The sequence below is a fragment of the Zootoca vivipara genome, chromosome 9 (genome assembly GCF_965207765.1).
Source record: "Zootoca vivipara chromosome 9, rZooViv2.hap1.1, whole genome shotgun sequence".
Lineage (NCBI taxonomy): Eukaryota > Metazoa > Chordata > Lepidosauria > Squamata > Lacertidae > Zootoca > Zootoca vivipara.
This window is the reverse complement of record NC_142592.1, coordinates 3621530-3639585: the sequence shown is the minus strand read 5'-3', so window position 1 is coordinate 3639585 and position 18056 is coordinate 3621530. Positions and strand designations below refer to the sequence as shown.

General features: G+C 43.0%; 1 protein-coding gene across 7 annotated transcripts in view; it reads right to left on the bottom strand.

The window, feature by feature from the left end:
• Nucleotides 1-18056, bottom strand: part of CACNA2D1 (calcium voltage-gated channel auxiliary subunit alpha2delta 1) — a 407398-nt gene that overhangs the window by 90298 nt on the left and 299044 nt on the right. For all 7 annotated transcript variants that reach the window (XM_088651901.1, XM_035127294.3, XM_088651903.1 and 4 more), the window contains 2 exons: nucleotides 16431-16481; nucleotides 13183-13282 (listed from right to left, as the gene is read on the bottom strand). In XM_088651901.1, the coding sequence (XP_088508027.1) occupies nucleotides 13183-13282; nucleotides 16431-16481 (151 nt within the window). The remainder of the gene's footprint in view (nucleotides 1-13182; nucleotides 13283-16430; nucleotides 16482-18056) is intronic.

The window sequence follows — 18056 nt, the reverse complement described above, 5'->3', positions numbered from 1 at the left end:
TGCCCCCCAATGCCACGCCTCCCTACCAGTCCCTGAGAAGGAGCAGGGGAGGGGCAAGGCAACAGGAAGCTTGACGTGGTGCCAGCTCAGCTCTGAAAACACTGGATTGACTCCACAGCTGTGCTTGCACCGTATCAAGCTCCTTGCTGCCTTGCTTCCCTCCAGCAAGTAACCACCAGCAATGCACAGAATTGGGAAGCCATTCCTGTGCAAAGGGAGACTGGTCCATTAGGGTTCATGAGGCACTGCGCCACCAAGCTCAATCAGCCTTCTACCAGCTTGCCTTCTTACTTACAATCAGTCCAGGAGGCGGTACTGCCTTTCCATTTCCATGGCCTTATATTTTCAGTTTTGGCCTTGTAGAATAGGTTGGCTCTGCCTCTCATTGACTCCAGCTCAGCCTGTCATTGGCCTCCCCACTTTCTACCCTCCTACAGTGGAATCTCGGTTTATGAACACCTCGGTTTAAAAATTTTCGGTTTATGAACGCCGCGGACCCATCTGGAACGGATTAATTCACTTTCCATTACTTTCAATGGGAAAGTTCGCTTCAGTTTATGAACAGACTTCCGGAACCAATTACACCCATGCTTCGGGTTAAGTACGCTTCAGGTTGAGTACTCCGCGGACCCGTCTGGAACGGATTAATCCACTTTCCATTACTTTCAATTGGAAAGTTCGCTTCAGTTTATGAACGCTTCAGTTTATGAACAGACTTCCGGAACCAACTGTGTTCATAAACCGAGGTACCACTGTAGTCCCAATGGACACCAACCACCATTGATGATAAGAGAAAGGACTCCCTGGTGCATAGTAAAAGGGTGACCTTTACTCTGAACCTGGTGTTGAGTAGCTGGAAACCCCCTTCAGGTGTGTTCCATGCGACCCACAACCATATGGTGAAAGAGAGTGGCGGCTGCACTCCTCGGCCCTGCACCCCAGTCACAGCCTTGATGGTCTTCCACCCCACATTGAAGAGAAAGGTGCTTGTTCTACACATTGTGGGTGACCCCCCCCTCCCATGATTTAGAGCCCTATGTGGAGCAAGTCCCTCTCCTCAGATGGCTCCCCAATGACAGTCATGGAGGAATCACTGGGAGAATGGAATCACTCCATTCTCTTCCTCCATGGAATTATGACTGCATAGGGGAGAATGACTGAAGGCTCTGGTGTCTTTGTGGGTCCAAGCAAAACATACAGAACCTTTCAGCCTGGTTAGAAATAAGCTCACCAGCCACGTATTCATAAACTATCACAACACACCGCTCTATCCTGTATTTCATTATATCTCAAATAATAAAATGTTGCAGCCCGCCCCAGGAACTTATGGTGAAGGTTAATCACCACCCTCCATCCCAATCCTTACTCATTCAGAACTACATACAAAGAGATGTGTTAAAACTTATTTACCACAACTTTCCTCCATATGGCATACATGGATTGATGAAATCCTGTGATATTGATAGGGGGAGCGATTCAAATTTGCCCAAAGCCACCCAAAATCTCCAAGTGAGAACACAAACACATGCCTCCTTGATTCATGGCCAGCACACTATTCTTTACATATGTTACTGTGTACTGAGTCATTCAACATCCTTTTTTAAAAAAACAACAACATTTTTCTCACTACCAAATAATGCAGCTTGCAATGAAGCTATTTAACCCCTATATCACACACAAAGTATAATACACGCAGGCTTATAAGAGCTGTTTGTCAATAAACATAGTTTTCTAATTAAACTATAACAACACATTCAGACTAGAAACCGGCCAGCTTTACAATAGTGATCCAGCCAATAATCTCTATGTATAAGATGTTATTGAAGTAACAAATGAGATGCTGTTATTGATTTTGTTCCTTCTCATATGGAGATCCTCTTCAAACTGAATGATTCACATATATCAAGGCAATTTGGGAGAGAGGAGGCCTTAATGCTCTAGTGCTATACAACCTTTATTAGGGAAAACACGATAAAATTCAATTAATAACTTAGGATTTGCCTATTAGCCCTATGATACATGCATAATCATTACATGTACTTTTCTAGCTTTAGACACTAGGTGGCAATATAATAAAATAAGTATGCTATCCCAAAGCACTGCTCTAAGGGAACATTTTTATTTCCTTTTTACTTAGGGTGAATTTTGAATCTTGGGATCATCTGGACTGGAGATCATCCCAGATCCTATTTTCCAGTAAAAGGGGAAGGAACACAATGGTGCATTTGATCATGTGTAGATGACAAAGAAACAAGACAGAACAATCTCTGAGATTAGGAGGCAAGGCCTCTAGGTTTCCATTGTATGACTTTGCCCCATTTATGTTACCTGGACTGTTGTGTTTGGTCCCACACATGCCATTCCTGGAAATCTTTTGCCCACATGAATCAGACCATGTAGTGAGCAACCATGCCCAAAGAGGTTCTGGGTCACTGCTACCGTAATGCATAACCATAAAGGAGATTCGACAAACAAATGTCTCATGTCTACAATGTAGTGGGGATGCACAAAACGCAACCCTTTTCATCTCTCGATCTCCCAATAGTGATTTTTAAATTTTTTGTTAAGTATGTTGTTTCAATAGCAGCCTCTAATGATAGGCTTAACAATACTTAACAATACCAATTTTATCTGATTAATACAATTATTAATGCTAGTTATTCCAATGTCAAATTATAGAGTTTAATCAAACTGGCCTCCGTATGTGCTAGATTTGATGACTTCAGTCTTCTACATTTTTCCATTCCATTCCATCTGGATATAATAATCCCTTATATAATAGCTACAATCTTTTGATTTCATTTGTGTTGGTATATTAGGTGATTTATAAACTTTCTTTCCTGCATGTGACAGTTTTCCCCCCCCATGGTCTTTTCTCATACATATATTATGTTATATCTGTGGTTCCCAATGTGTGGCACACGCCCCACCGGGGGGGGGGGGGAATTTGATTTTTAAGAGGGGCAATTCGAGAATGAGTTGGACCAAGTTAATGGCCTTTTAGGCTTCCTCCATGTGAATAGTTCACTTTTTGAATAAGAATTATATGACATTTTTTTTGGGGGGGGTACATCAGGATTTTAGAGATGCTTAGGTGGGGCATGGCCAAAAAAGGTTGGGAACCACTGTGTTATATCCTTCATTCCTACAACTGTTGATGGCTCCCATCATGCCTTGGGAGAAGCAGTTATCTCAGTTTTCAAAAGTCACTGCATCACTTCGCCCCGTGATTTGGCTTCCATTAAACAAGCTGTCTTCGCCATTTTTCCAGCCTAGGAAGAACGGTCTGAATCCAGACTTGCAAATAGTTAATTCAAAAGCTTCTGTTCCTGCAGCTTTCCTCCCTGAGTATGGCCAATTGTCCTTATCTCAAACACATTCCTTTGTGGATAATGGAGGTTAGGGAGAACTTTGCTCCATATTTTCAAAGTGTAGCATTCCCCACTCCCTTCCCTCTCAGCTCCTTTCCACACAGTTCCAGGTTGTCCACCTCCCCACAGCATTTTTATATACTGTTAGGCTATGGTTTAAACATCACTGCGGGGTGTAAGGAACAGTTTGATTCACTTTGAAATAAGCAGTAAACAAAAATCCTTGAGCATCTCTATATGCAAAATATTTGCTTGTAATGTTCCTACAGCGTCAGGAGAACTGGACACCAGTACAGCATACCAATCCCATTCTAAAGTCTTCATGGTGCAGAAAATCTAGGCTTTAAGAGGCCATCTAGAATAGCTGAATAAGGGAAGTGAATTGTGCTTTGGTGTGTAAATGCCTTCCAGCAGATGTCATCGAAACGGGAGGAAATCCTGTCTCTTTAAACTAATTCAAAAGGAGCATATTGCTACATCTCTGAGAAGAAAGAAATTTGAAATTATATTGCCAGCGTGTTGCCAGCCTAATCAGATTTTGCTACAGCCGAGTTTTCAATCTACCAAGGGTTGTTGCTGTCTTGCTCTTACCGCCGCGGCTAAAGCAGCTCAGTGACCCAGATGTATCCATACATAATAAATGAGCAGTGGTGAAATAGATCTTAATTCCAAGCGGCTTTCCCTTGTAACTAAATCCAGCTTTGGCATTTCCCTTTGTCTGTGCTGTGTGCTCAGTAATAGGATTTTAGGGTTAATTCTTAAAAGGAGCTAAGGCAGAATACTACCAGTATTTCTAAAAGCCTGTATGGACTGAAGCAGCCAGATAGTGCTACTATTTGTCCTTGGGAGAACAGACGGGGGAAGTGTGCCCACTGCAATTCAGACTCCAACAAGCAATCCAAATCATTGAACCATCATGAAAAAAAAGCACTGCGCTGGATCCAGCCATGTGAAAAATGGCGGAGGATATTTTGAAGAAGGTTCTGCAAAGTGACCTTAGAAAAAACCTTCTGAGACATTTTAGCTCAACTCTAGATCAACCCGGAGGATTGAAGGAGGAGTCTTGCCCAAGTAGGTGGGTCAGTGAAGCTAGGAGACAATGGCTACAACCACAATGTTCTTGCTCCTTACCTCTGATGGAAGAAGGACAGATCTCCTAGGGCACACTTCCTGGAGAAAGCAATCTCAACCCATGACATCTATTCCCACCTTGGTGGCTGAAAATTGTGACCAAAATTTCTTGCGGGGGGCGGGTCCTCGAACTGCAAAAGCAGGCACAGCTGATAGTGACTTCAGGCAATTCTTTGTGGTGGGGAAATAGGAAGAGTGAGCAAGTTGTACTTCCTACATTCCCGGTACAATGTCTGAAGAGGAGAAATCCAAACTGATTCTTCAGAAAACTGATTCTCCAGAAACTGCACATCTTCCTCATGGAAGCTCAGTTTTTAAAGTTACACAAAAGTGCCACACAACTTGTGCCTCCTTTGCCTGCCCCCTTGCCAAGTTAGCACCTGAAGCCACTCACAGCACTGCATTTTCAGTTTCCCTAAATCACACAAGTTTCCACTTCTATCTTTTATTTCAGGATCCCAAACTGCAAAGGCGACTTCGCATCTTAAACAGACCATGAGCTTAAGACCTTTAATTTGTCAAGAGTGCTCTTTCTATGGTGCTGACTCCCCCATCTCCACCAACATCTCCCATGTGCCTTGCAGGCTTCAACGTGAAGTTCATTTCTCTGGAAACCACAGCCTACCCACAATCATAAACAAATTATACTCTCTCTGTCAACATGAGAAAGCAAGTCTCTAAATCATAGCATGCTGGGATTGAATTGCAACCCCTATCATCTACCACTTACAGCTATCAAAGCATATAACTGGATTAGTGGGGAAACAGCTGTAGTGCGCATACATTTAAGCTCTTTTAAACAGCAGGCTCCCTTTCAGTAACAAAGCGCACCACTTCAGATAGCAGAAATGCAAATTCCATGGAAAATTAGAACATATTAATCCCCGACAGTCTTTACATGGCTTAAATACCTCCTGCAGCCCTTTCCTCCCTGGAAATAAATTGCAAGGACTCCACAAAAATATATGACTAAAGTCATTAAAGAACCTACGACTCCCACCGCAACCCCAACCCCATTCCCTGGGAATTTTGACTAAACTTGGCATGGCTGATTAAATCACCACCACTTATGAAATGAAGGATATATGAAAATCCCAGTCAGTCAGGTACCGGCACGATCAACAAGGCTATATTTCTTAAGAGGAAGGAATATAAGTAGACTTCATATCTCATTTCTGGTGCCGCTTATTATTTAGATTAACTGTTTGCATTATGACCAGGGTGACTCAATGCAAGTACAAATTTGGAAGGCTGCTACTTGTGATACCCTTTTCGTTAGCAGCTGGGTGGGTGGGTGTGCAAATTGGGTTTCCACATGTTAAGTGTTGGGGCTGGTATTCTGGAGACCAGTTCAGCAGGACAACTGGGATAGACAGCCTGAGAGAAATGCACTCTGTGTCAAAACAAGAAATCACTGAGGGAGCAGGGCCATAGGCACCAACTCCTAGGGACTGAGGCACTTTGGCCCCCAATGCTTTTGGGGGGGGCAGCCCCCCCAACGTTCAGAGGGCAGAGGAAGGAACACCACAGCTTTGGTGGCCAGTGGCTTCTCCTCCTCCTCCGCACAGGGGAGGCACAGGGGCATAGCTGTCAAGTTTTCCCTTTTCTCACGAGGAAGCCTATTCAGCATAAGGGAATTTCCCTTTAAAAAGGGAGAACTTGACAGCTATGCAAAGGGGAAGCAGCCCCTCGCTGGTGGTGCTGCAGCAGGAGGAAGAGGAGACCAATACGGAAGCTGAGCCCAGTGCAGCTCAGTGGTTGATGGTTCCTGTTGCTGTTGCCACTGGCCGGAGGCAGCTTCCCCTGTCTGCCAGCCACTGGGGCCGCGCTGCTGCCACACTGGGCTCTGCCCCCATCTCTTAACGATGTCACGTGTATGACATCAGGACATAAAATCAGGCCCTCACAATCTTTTCTCAGAAGCGGGCGTCTCTAGTCAGGACGTCTCCAACCTCCTAGGTGGGAGCCCTACTGGCCCCTAATGACGCCTGGCCCCTGCCAAGTTGGAAGCTGCAATGATACCGCCCCGTGGCCATCTATAGTAGAGGTGCTGCAACACAGCCAAAAGTGGTCTGCCTGCTTCTGGCAAAGCTGCAACACCAGTACAGAGTGACAGGCATCTGGGTCCCAATACTGGAATGCCCAGTTTTTGGTCTATAGAGCACAAAGCATGCAAGCATGTTGGTTGTGAGCAGCACAAAGGTAAAGGGTAAAGGGGCCCCTGACCATCAGGTCCAGTCGTGTCTGACTCTGGGGTTGTGGCGCTTATCTCGCTCTATAGGCCAAGGGAGCCGACATTTATCCGCAGACAGTTTCCGGGTCATGTGGCCAGCATGACATAGCTGCTTCTGGCGAACCAGAGCAGCGCACGGAAATGCCGTTTACCTTCCTGCCGGAGCGGTCCCTATTTATCTACTTGCACTTTGATGTGCTTTCAAACTGCTAGGTTGGCAGGAGCTGGGACTGAGCAATGGGAGCTCACCCTGTTGCAGGGATTCGAACCGCTGACCTTCTGATCAGCAAGCCCTAGACTCTGTGGTTTAACCCACAGCGCCACCTGGTCCCTTGTGAGCAGCATAGGCACCTCAAAAACAACACAAGACCTGGCAGTTGAGATCAGTCTTCCTGTGCACCGTATCGAGAGAAAAAAGGTCAATTTTAAGACAAGATGTGCCATTCACAAGCAGCAGACGAAATGGGCATTTTGTATTCTGGTTTCTGATTCTATTCCTTACGGTTGCAAAAGTAGATCTGAAAGTGTGTGGCCAAATGCCTGGTGAAATTTCTGAAGCTGGGGTGGCGCAAGTCAAGAAACCTGGGCGGGATCAGTAGGAAAGATAATTTTCTGCTTGCTATTTGTTCCGCCTACCATGTTTAAAAGCCTCGGCGATGCTCTTCTGAAATGCCAGGTGTCCATTTTTCTACCACACCCACCAGACATAAAAGGCTCTGTTCCTATCTCAAGCTTCATCCCGTTTTCTGATCGGCTTCCTCCTTTAGCTCTCAGGCTTGTCAGAAAACCTTCCTCTTCGGCAACAGGGATATATTTACAGTGGGCAAAGCTTCTCAGTTGTGGACCTCGGGGTCTCAGATATCAGTGGTGCCCTGTATGATGCCAAAATTTGGCATGCCCCCACTGCTTCTTGCACTCCATGCTAAATCACAGTTGTGGTGCCCCTGTGGCGCCTCCCAAGGCCAAGTGTGATCAAACTGGTGGAGGCTAAATCTGCCTCTGGTCTTCTTAGCAGTTGTGCTCTGTTTCTGGAGCTTCAGTCTGCAGAGAGCTTACTAAATTCAACCTTTTATAGTTGGGCAGCTGGATATTCAACAGAAAGAATTGTTTCTGCTGTGCCAATTTTGAGTCCAGCTCATGGTCTTGTTTGCGCTGTTGCATACATTTCTGTGCCCAAAGCAATGAAACTTACTTTCATTAATGCTGTTTTATTAATATTACTTTTGTTATAGCAATTAATCAGTTGGGAGGGGAGAGTGGGGAAGCAGTGTGGAAGGCTTTTGCCATGTAAATTATATATATGAAGTAAATATAATAACTGAAGGCTGAAGACGTTTGCCTGTTCTTGCATTGGATTATGTTGAATTTTCCCCAGTCAAAGCAGCAAAATAAAAACAAAAACCACCCTGCAACCAAAATGACTCAGCCAAAGCTATTCTATTTTGGTTGCAATGGCCTGAAGTGGGCCTCCTGGCACAGTCAAGTTCTGCATTTCCATGTCTTGCTGTGGAAAGAGTGCAGAGAGGGGAGATTTCCACTGAAATCTAGTCACCCATGACTACTCCAATCAAATATCATGTAATATTTATGGAGCTATGCAAGTTTAAAGCTACATATTATGTAAATTAAATTGTCAGCATACAATGTTTTCCAAGCTGTTTATGTGGCAATAGCATCCTATTCAGAGGCCTGTGTGTAAAACCACCATAAAACCACCATGGGTGATTGGGAACCTCTCTGTCAGTTTTTATTCCCTCTTGGTTTAATTCTTTGAGACAAAAGTATTCCTGAATCCCATAGCTAAGTATTCATTGAAAGAAGCATCTGCTCAAAGTCAATGACGAAAACACGTGTTCACATACAGCATGTCACATTTTCACTCCATGGAGTCACGTAAAATGTATTCTAAGAGTCTTAAAACTCCACTAGCACAAGGGAGCCCATCTCTTTTTCTCAGTGTTCTTGAAGGAAAGATCCAGAGAAAGGATCCAGGTAGGTTGCCTTGAAGTATTCAAAGGCAATGTTCATGAAGAAAGCCATTCAAGGCAGAAACAGAGCTATAAATATTTACAAACAGCAAAAACTGAAGCCATTAATTCCGGTTTCCATCATCACTTATTCTTTCTTAAATTCAGTTGTTCACATTTCCACAGCATTCTTTTTTTAAAAAAAACCCTCGTGAAAATTAATCAGCACTTGGGTGCAAACATTTCCTACCGTGTTTCTCCGAAAATAAGACACCGTCTTATATTTATTTATTATTATTTTTTTTTAAAAAAAACACCACTATGGCTTATTTTCAGGGGATGTCTTATTTTTTTCCTCCTCCTCCTGCCGCAGCCGGCATTGCTGCTGCGCCTATCACTATGTCTTATTTTTGGGGTATGGCTTATATTCCTTGAATGCTTAAAAATCCTGCTATGGCTTATTTTATGACCACGTCTTAAAATAGGAGAAACAGGGTAATAGACATATTTTTATGTGCAGTTTTGAATATACACATTTGAATATACACCCCAGATGGGCGGGGTATAAATAATAAATTATTATTATTTTACGAACAATTTCCCTTAATATAATGCCTTTTGCTTGTTCGTTTTATCAGTGTATGGATTTTTATGTACACTTTCCTCTAATATATGCTTTGGGGCATTCTTTATTTCTTTATTAAATTTATATCCCACCCTTCCTCCCAAAGCAGCCCAGGGTAGCAAATAAACAAGCAGAGAAACATCTAAAAATAATTCTAACATTGCTCTTCAAGGCACAAACAGGTCTTTTTAATGTTACTTTTAAAGCACCAGTCTCATTACTAGTTCCATAGTTATATTAATCATCATTAGCATCGAAAGCTCAGGAGATTCTCCAAACTGGACAGCCCTTGCCAGTCATTCTTCTGTATGAAAAGCACTCAAGAGACACTCCAAAGCACCCTGGACATGAATCTTGCTGCCATAATTTGCTTAAAAAACAACGTACTTCACACAGTGTGAAGGGTAGGTAGGCCTTACCTCTGGCTGCCTCTGGCAATAAATTTTATACAATCCACACCATCCAGAACAGAACATCTGGATTTGATCTCCATTAATCAGGTATGTGCCAGACTTGATGGATGTATTTTGCCTTCCCTCAAAATTTCTACAGATGTCTCATCTGTATTTCTGAAATATATTTTTAGCCCACCATTTATCAAATGATCCCAGGAAGGATTACAATGTAGTTAAAAACAATCGACAATTCAAAGCAATTAAGAGCAAATAAAACACAATGCTAAACTTCAGACTTTAAATCTCTCCTGGAGCCTCCCTTGGCTTCTAATTGCAGCAGCACTTAACATCCCATAAATGCATGGGCAAACAAACAAGTCTTTGCCAAAAGCATTGACACCAGACATATTTCCAGATGGATTGCACTCCATGATCAGCATACTCCCCCCCCCCCCCGAATTTCCCTTGTAGGTAGGGAAATGCAAAGGAACCCAGGCAGGCTAAATTGTTCCTTCAGGTACCGTGGACTTGAGTCATTTAGGCTTTATAGCTCAACACTAGTACCTTAATAGGCAGTCAATTGCTGCATCAGTGTTACATGGTCCCTACTACCTACCGCAGTCAACATTCTGGCAGTTGTGTTCTAGATTAATTTTAGCTTCCAGGCCATTTCCAAGGACATCCCGACATGAAGTGCATTGCAATAATCTAAACAGGCAATTATCAGAAAATGAGACAATTTGTAGCAAGTTTATTCCTAATTAAGAGGTGATTAAAAGCACTCAATGCCACTGAAGCCATCTCTCTAGTGACAGAGCTCTACCAATAGCAGGTAATCCCAAGCCGGAATTAAGATTGTCGGAAGAAATATCAACAACCTCAGATATGCAGATGACACAACCTTGATGGCAGAAAGCGAGGAGGAATTAAAGAACCTTTTAATGAGGGTGAAAGAGGAGAGCGCAAAATATGGTCTGAAGCTCAACATCAAAAAAACCAAGATCATGGCCACTGGTCCCATCACCTCCTGGCAAATAGAAGGGGAAGAAATGGAGGCAGTGAGAGATTTTACTTTCTTGGGTTCCTTGATCACTGCAGATGGTGACAGCAGTCATGAAATTAAAAGACGCCTGCTTCTTGGGAGAAAAGCAATGACAAACCTAGACAGCATCTTAAAAAGCAGAGACATCACCTTGCCGACAAAGGTCCGTATAGTTAAAGCTATGGTTTTCCCAGTAGTGATGTATGGAAGTGAGAGCTGGACCATAAAGAAGGCTGATCGCCGAAGAATTGATGCTTTTGAATTATGGTGCTGGAAGAGACTCTTGAGAGTCCCATGGACTGCAAGAAGATCAAACCTATCCATTCTTAAGGAAATCAGCCCTGAGTGCTCCCTGGAAGGACAGATCGTGAAGCCGAGGCTCCAATACTTTGGCCACCTCATGAGAAGAGAAGAATCCTTGGAAAAGACCCTGATGTTGGGAAAGATTGAGGGCACTAGGAGAAGGGGACGACAGAGGACAAGATGGTTGGACAGTGTTCTCGAAGCTACGAACATGAGTTTGACCAAATTGCGGGAGGCAGTGCAAGACAGGAGTGCCTGGCGTGCTATGGTCCATGGGGTCACGAAGAGTCGGACACGACTAAACGACTAAACAACAAAATGGCTGACAAACCAGTTGACCTACAGCTTGCCTGGGTTCTTCAAGATGTGGATCCTTATATTACTCTACAGGGTGCTCAATTCCTAACAGCCGTCCTCTCGTACAAGAGACGGAATGGAATGTTAGCTGATTATTGATAGTTTTTAGCTGATTATTGATAGAATTTTCTATAATGACATCAGATATTGATTTTAGCGTAGTGCCTAAATTTTTAATCATAATCCTAAACTTTTCTTTTGACTTGTTAACATTTGTCCTTGTGAGCTGTGAATTGTGTTATATTATTTGTGGTTTGTACGAGTCCGCTGTTTTATTTGATTTATTTTGTTGTGTTGTGTTTTATGATGGGCGTAAAGCCGAATAAACATCTTTTGTACTTTGTACTTTTGTACAACAACAACAACAACAACAACAACAACAACAACAACTGTTGACACATTGCTCCATACCTCCCCAGAAGTTTCATAAAGATAATGAGGAACAAAAATGGAAGTCTGCAGGACTGCATAGCACGAATGCCATGGGATCAAGCATGGGATCCTATCCACAGATAGGAGCAGAACCACAGTATCCCTATTCCTTCAGTTCTTAAAACAACAGAGGTGATCCAGCAGGATATCATGGTCAATGATGTCAGAGACTGCCTGGACAACAAGGAGAGATGGGAGGCACCAGCTGGGAAACCTCTAAGGAAAACCACAAAGGAGGAAGGCTCAGAGCCCAGGGGATTGGTGGTGGGACTCCGAAGAGAGGTCAGAAGCAGAAGAGTGGGAGGAGTTGTTGGTTGCTGAAGGGGCAACAGGATTTAGTGAGCAGGGAGAACCTGTGACACAGAGGAGGCTGAAACAGAGGAGGAGGGTCAGGAGGCTGCAGAAGAAAACAGGGAGCTTGCCTCTCCTCCTGTGATCAGCTCCCCTCCCCACTTGTGTCCAAGGACACACAGAGTGATGTGTAGAGCAGGACAGAGAATAGAGATGCCCAGACACAGTTTGAGACTGCTTGGGAAACTTCTGGCAGAGGAGGAACCTGAGAGGGGGTTGAAGGTGGGGACCGTCAGTCCTGGCAACTGCTCCATAGGGGCAAGACTTAATGGGCAGTGTGGATGAATTGTATGCTATTCCTTTGAATAAAGAGCTCAAACTCTGCTTCTTGCTTACTGACCTGAATCTGACTCCAGCCCTGACAGTGATGTCAAAAGCCATCAAGAGATTTAGGAGAATCATCAGGCTCCTCTCTCCCTCTCTCAACAGAAGTCATCTATCTGGATATACAAGGCTAGCTCAGTGCTAAAACTTAGCCATAAACCAGAGATGTCACCCTCTCAAGCACCTAGCTTAGAAAGGGGATGCTCATGAGTGGGTGGTACTTACCACAAACCTCCAGCTCTAAGAAAGGCTTCTTAATGAGTGAATAAACCACCACTTCTTTCAAAGAAGCAGGCACCACCAGCTACCAAAAGTAATAAATTATCACTTCTTGGACCCATCCCTATTGCTAGATACTCATAGCAACGAAGAGCAAAGGTTGGCTGCACCCTTCCGAGAGCCTTGTCCACATCCTTAGGCCTCAATAATTGAAACTGATACTGATACCACAAAACCTAACGCAACAATGCTTAGTCTAGACCCCTCCAGCAGATCTGTAACAACAGCATTATATCATATCGATATAACAAGAACGCTTAATTTTAATATGCAGATTAAGCTCTCAGGTGATTTAGTGTATGGACAGCTTTGAAAGTACTGTAGTTCTCCAGGGCACTGTTTCTGGTTTAAGAGAAGGAGAGAGATACTCACTGAAACAACATTCACAAAATCATCATCGGACAAGGTTTCCAACATCTCAATGACGGATGTTCGGATCAACCTCAGTGTTAATCCACTGACACTGCCACTCCTACAGAATAGTAGAAAGAAAGAAAGAAAGAAAGAAAGAAAGAAAGAAAGAAAGAAAGAAAGAAAGAAAGAAAGAAAGAAAGAAAGACAGGTCAATATACAGATAGAAACTTAGGTTTCATAAGACAACTCACATATTGTTTCGCTACCCTAAGGATTTGTGCATATTGCTTTTTTATACCTTAAGGCAGGAGCACCATTAATTACTGCACTAGCTAGTAGATTCTCATAAAACTTTAGTAAATTACTTTTACCACTACTTAGAAGTGGGCTTGCACCGACATATTAATGATTCCCATCCAGAGAAGGCAAAGGGCCATTCATGTTTCAGGCCTCGTATGTGGAGATTTATTAGCAGTAGCTTCACAATCAAGTCGTGGAATTGGCTGCCACATGTAGCCAGTGATAGCCTCAAGATGGAATTGGACAGCTTCAAAGGCAGAGTGGACAAATTAATTCAGAAGTCTATTGATGAATATTAGTCACATTGGGGAACTTTTTCAGCCTGAGGACGGGACTCCTTTGTAGCCAATTCCCCAGGGGCTGCATCACAGTGCAGAAAAGTAGTGGCTAAGGAGGCCGTGGGTGAAACTGGTAGTGCATGGAGCCAGCACACTCTCTCACAACACATGCAACACACATGGCACAGTCACACTTCTTCATTCTCATTCTCATTCTCATTCTCATTCTCTCTCTCTCTCTCTCTCTCACACACACACACACACACTCACGAGAAACAACCAATCTCTCACTATACCCTCTCTAGCCTGCCACTATAAGAACTTAATAGGAGGTTTTTCTGAAGTCTGACTGGCATGGGGGATAACATTTGATGCGTGAGGGGATCCACAGTGCATGAGATTTCATTGCCCCCCCCCAATTCGTAGAGTTGGAAGGTACCCCAGGGGTCATCTAGTCCAACCCCCTACAATGCAGGAATGATAGCTAAATGTTATTGTTTGCCCCCCTCTAAAAACAACTCAACAACTTTGGCTTTGCCCCCCCTCCATGGGTAGATCACAGCCAGTGTTTTTATACTGTGAGTAGATTGCAGCCTCTTAGGAGGTGGGCGGGCCTGAACTAGAGGAACCCCCCCCCCTTGGTGTAATGAAACCTGAAGGTTCAGAGTCATTGCATCTGTGAGTAACAGTGGATGGGTAGCAAACAATGGAGGAGACCTATTGTGAGCTTCAAGTTGTCAAGCTAGGCTGCTTTCCCACCTATTCTTTCAGGGCTCTTGTTTTTACACACTGAGTTAACTGCTGTTAGGAACAGTTAGATTGGCAAAGCTACACAGAAGGAGAATCTTGCTATAGTAAATTATTATGGGATATAGAAAAATCATAAAAAATACACACACACAGTTTTTTGCTTGCTTGCTTGCCTGCTTTGCAATTCAATCTAAAATACACCCAAGAGAAGTCTTTTAAATCGCTCTTAATGAAATGCTAAATGGCACTCCTGGTAGTCTTAAATATTTCCACCCAGAGTCTAAAGTGCAATGGCAGTGGTAGGTCAGATGCTGCGCCATTCACTTCAATTTCAAAGACACTCCCATCACTGAAATGAATGGCAACCCCCCCCCCCACTACATGGACATATTTACCTACCTTTAAAAGCGCTGATTGAAATATGTACCACTGAGACGAAGGACACCTGAAAGTAGCTTTTCATGACCACCACAAAGCTGTGTACTGTAGATATAAACCCTTCATTCTACACAAACCCCTGTGCACCAGCCTTAGCAAAGAAAGTCCTGCAGAGAGCAGAGTGCTACTTCCATCAAACGCAGCCCCCAGACTTTAAAATGCAGAGATCTAAACTCTGATTCAAACAAAAGACCTTTGAAGCTCAATGAGAGATGCTCTGTGAGAGATGACAACTCTAAATTTATCCTGGCATCATACAGTATTGTTTTCATTAGGACTGCAGAATTAAAACATCTGGTAAAGTAAAGGTACCCCTGACCATTAGGTCCAGTCGCAGGCGACTCTGGGGTTGTGGCGCTCATCTCGCTCTATAGGCCGAGGGAGCCGGTGTTTGTCCGCAGACAGCTTCTGGGTCATGTGGCCAGCATGTCTAAGCTGCTTCTGGTGAACTAGAGCAGCACACGGAAACGCCGTTTACCTTCCCGCCGGAGCGGTACCTATTTATCTACTTGCACTTGACGTGCTTTCAAACTGCCAGGTGGGCAGGAGCTGGGACCAAACATCTGGTAGAAACACATGAAAAAGCAAACAAACATTTCTGCTTCCTCAATAAAAAACAACTTTTTAAATAATACTGATAACATTTTACCTGAAATGTTCACATATTTGGGTTTTACTTACTTCCCTTCTCATTCAAAATGTCTTTAAAACACATAGAGAGAAAAATGTTGTCTGCATAAAGTGATGCCTATGAGTGGAGGATAAATAATGCAGGAGCAATACTTAAGGGGCTTGGAAAGCAGATGACAACCCAGCAACGCTGAACTGGATTGAGAGATTTGGAATACAATTCCAAGCCACAAAGAGATCTCTTCCCTAAGGATTCCCAACTGTGCTCATTAATTCACCAACAAATCATCTGCTTTGGTCCCCATCATTTCTCACATATTTCATCACATATGAAAACATATGCCTGGAACATAGGACCAAAATACATGTTATACAAAATACATGGGTGTATCTTGTTTATTTATTTATTTAAGCAACTTCCGCAGCTGCAAATTTCTCTCTGTGTATAAAGCTTTACAATCCTGTTTTTGTCTACTAAAATTGCCCCCTTGCCCCACTGGAAAATAGATGTGGATACTCCTAGCCTTTTGCAGGTAAAAAGCAGTTGGGGGGACACTTTGGGGTGGAAAAGCACTGTTCCTCGATTCTCACTGACAGCTTTAAATGCTGTTACCAGCTTTTTAGAATGTGCAGGAAAAATACATTTAGCTGCATTTAAGATGTGAGTCACCTCCAATTTAACTGGTTTCTGCTGACAAAGATAGCCATACCAACCTTATTTGCGTCTATGTGTTGATAAAAAAATAAAAGTAAAATAGATTTTCATTTTAAAACATTTTCTGGACTAGTTCCTTTGGCCTCTTTTCTGTTGTTAAAAAGCCAAACACTTTCCTATCTTCCTGTGTGTGCACCGGAATTTTAGGTACTTACGCATCGACTAGAATGAGCATGTCTTTGGGAGATGCAGCTCCTTGGATATACCTGAAACAAAAAGACATATATTTATACATAAAAAAGATGAAGTTTTTTTAAAAATACCATGCTGATGTTTGATTTGCGTAAGTTCTGATGTTGAAAACCAGATATTGCTGAATCAAAGAACCTTCGTAGCGTAGCCCAGCAGGAAAAACATGCAAACATTTCTTTTTTTCCTTTAGCATTCTTCCTTCCTGGTAAACCACAGGTCAGAAAGCAAGAAGAAGATCTGAAGGTGGTTAGGTACACAATTTTTTTCCATTTTTGGCAACAAAAAAGACAGAAAGCATTTGATAAAGAGATGCTTATGTCAAGTTTATTAGGTGACTTAAATAAGATAAACTGCCTGCACCCACCCACACATATACAAATGTTAATGTGCAAGCTGATGTAGAAGATTTGTGATGGGGCTTTGATGTTTTGGTTTGTTCACTAATTAGCAGCTCAACAGGGTTGCTTTCAATATTGTGAAAGAGGCACTCGGGTAATAGTTTCTTAGCTCTTTCCTCCTGATTCTCCTAACTAATGCAGTTCCCACCATTTTCGGGGTGGGGGCACAAATTTGCCACACCCTTCCTCCCCTGGAAGAAGAGGAGAGGTGGTATTTCCCGAGGGGCTCTCCTTCCAGGTGTGCTGGCATATTGCTCTCCCCCTCAAGTCCTTACAGAGCAGCCAATAGAATGTTTGGGAAGGGGAAGGTTACAACTTCCCTTTCCCAGAGCACCAATTTTTCCAGTCTTCAGAGTAACTTCATGTGTCTGCTGATTAATAAAATGGAAGGCACAGATGATCTATGAGGATCTCCTAATCTGCATTTAGTTTGAGTCAAATTCTACTCTCTTTTACAAACACACACAAACAAACACATATATAGCTCACTTATTGCATGTGCCACTCAATATAAATACTGCTTATCCAGTAGAGACTAGTTTGCCAAGAGGTTTATGAATTCTAAATAAAACTAATGTGTTTTCTCAAGCAGAAAACCTAAAATAAAAAACCCACCTTGCTACTTTATGTAGAGTATCTAATTTTCTGTATTAATATCCCACTTCTCTCTTAATCTGCCTATCCAAAAAATCAGTATGCATATGTGGGCTGAATAAGTATCATCTGAAACAGAGAACATTTACTTTTTCTGTGGTATGGAAAGTACCAAGAGTAGTAAACACCAATCCCACAATCCTCTCAGACCACTTTGCCTTATTTTCTTAGACCTGAATTGCAGAGGGAGATTGGTGTGATGTCACAACTTTCCCCCATAAGTATAGAAATTAAGGTTCCTCTGTCCAGCTCCTATGGGAAGCAGCTCTCTTGCAGGTCTAATGTTTCAGGCCTCTCTTATTTCCCTCCTGGCTGGGTCATGAAAACTTCCCCTAATATGGATGCTCTTGGTATGTTAGTTTTTCCTCTTCTTTTTGCATTAGGAACATTGGGGGGGGGGGCAGAATATTACTACAAGGGCCATAGGACTGGACAACAGCTTAGTTTACTGATATCTAAAGGAAAGAGACAATAGGAAGGAAGGAAAGTGGGTGAAAGTCCTGGGAATTGGCATGTCCCCCTAGTGCCACCCCCACC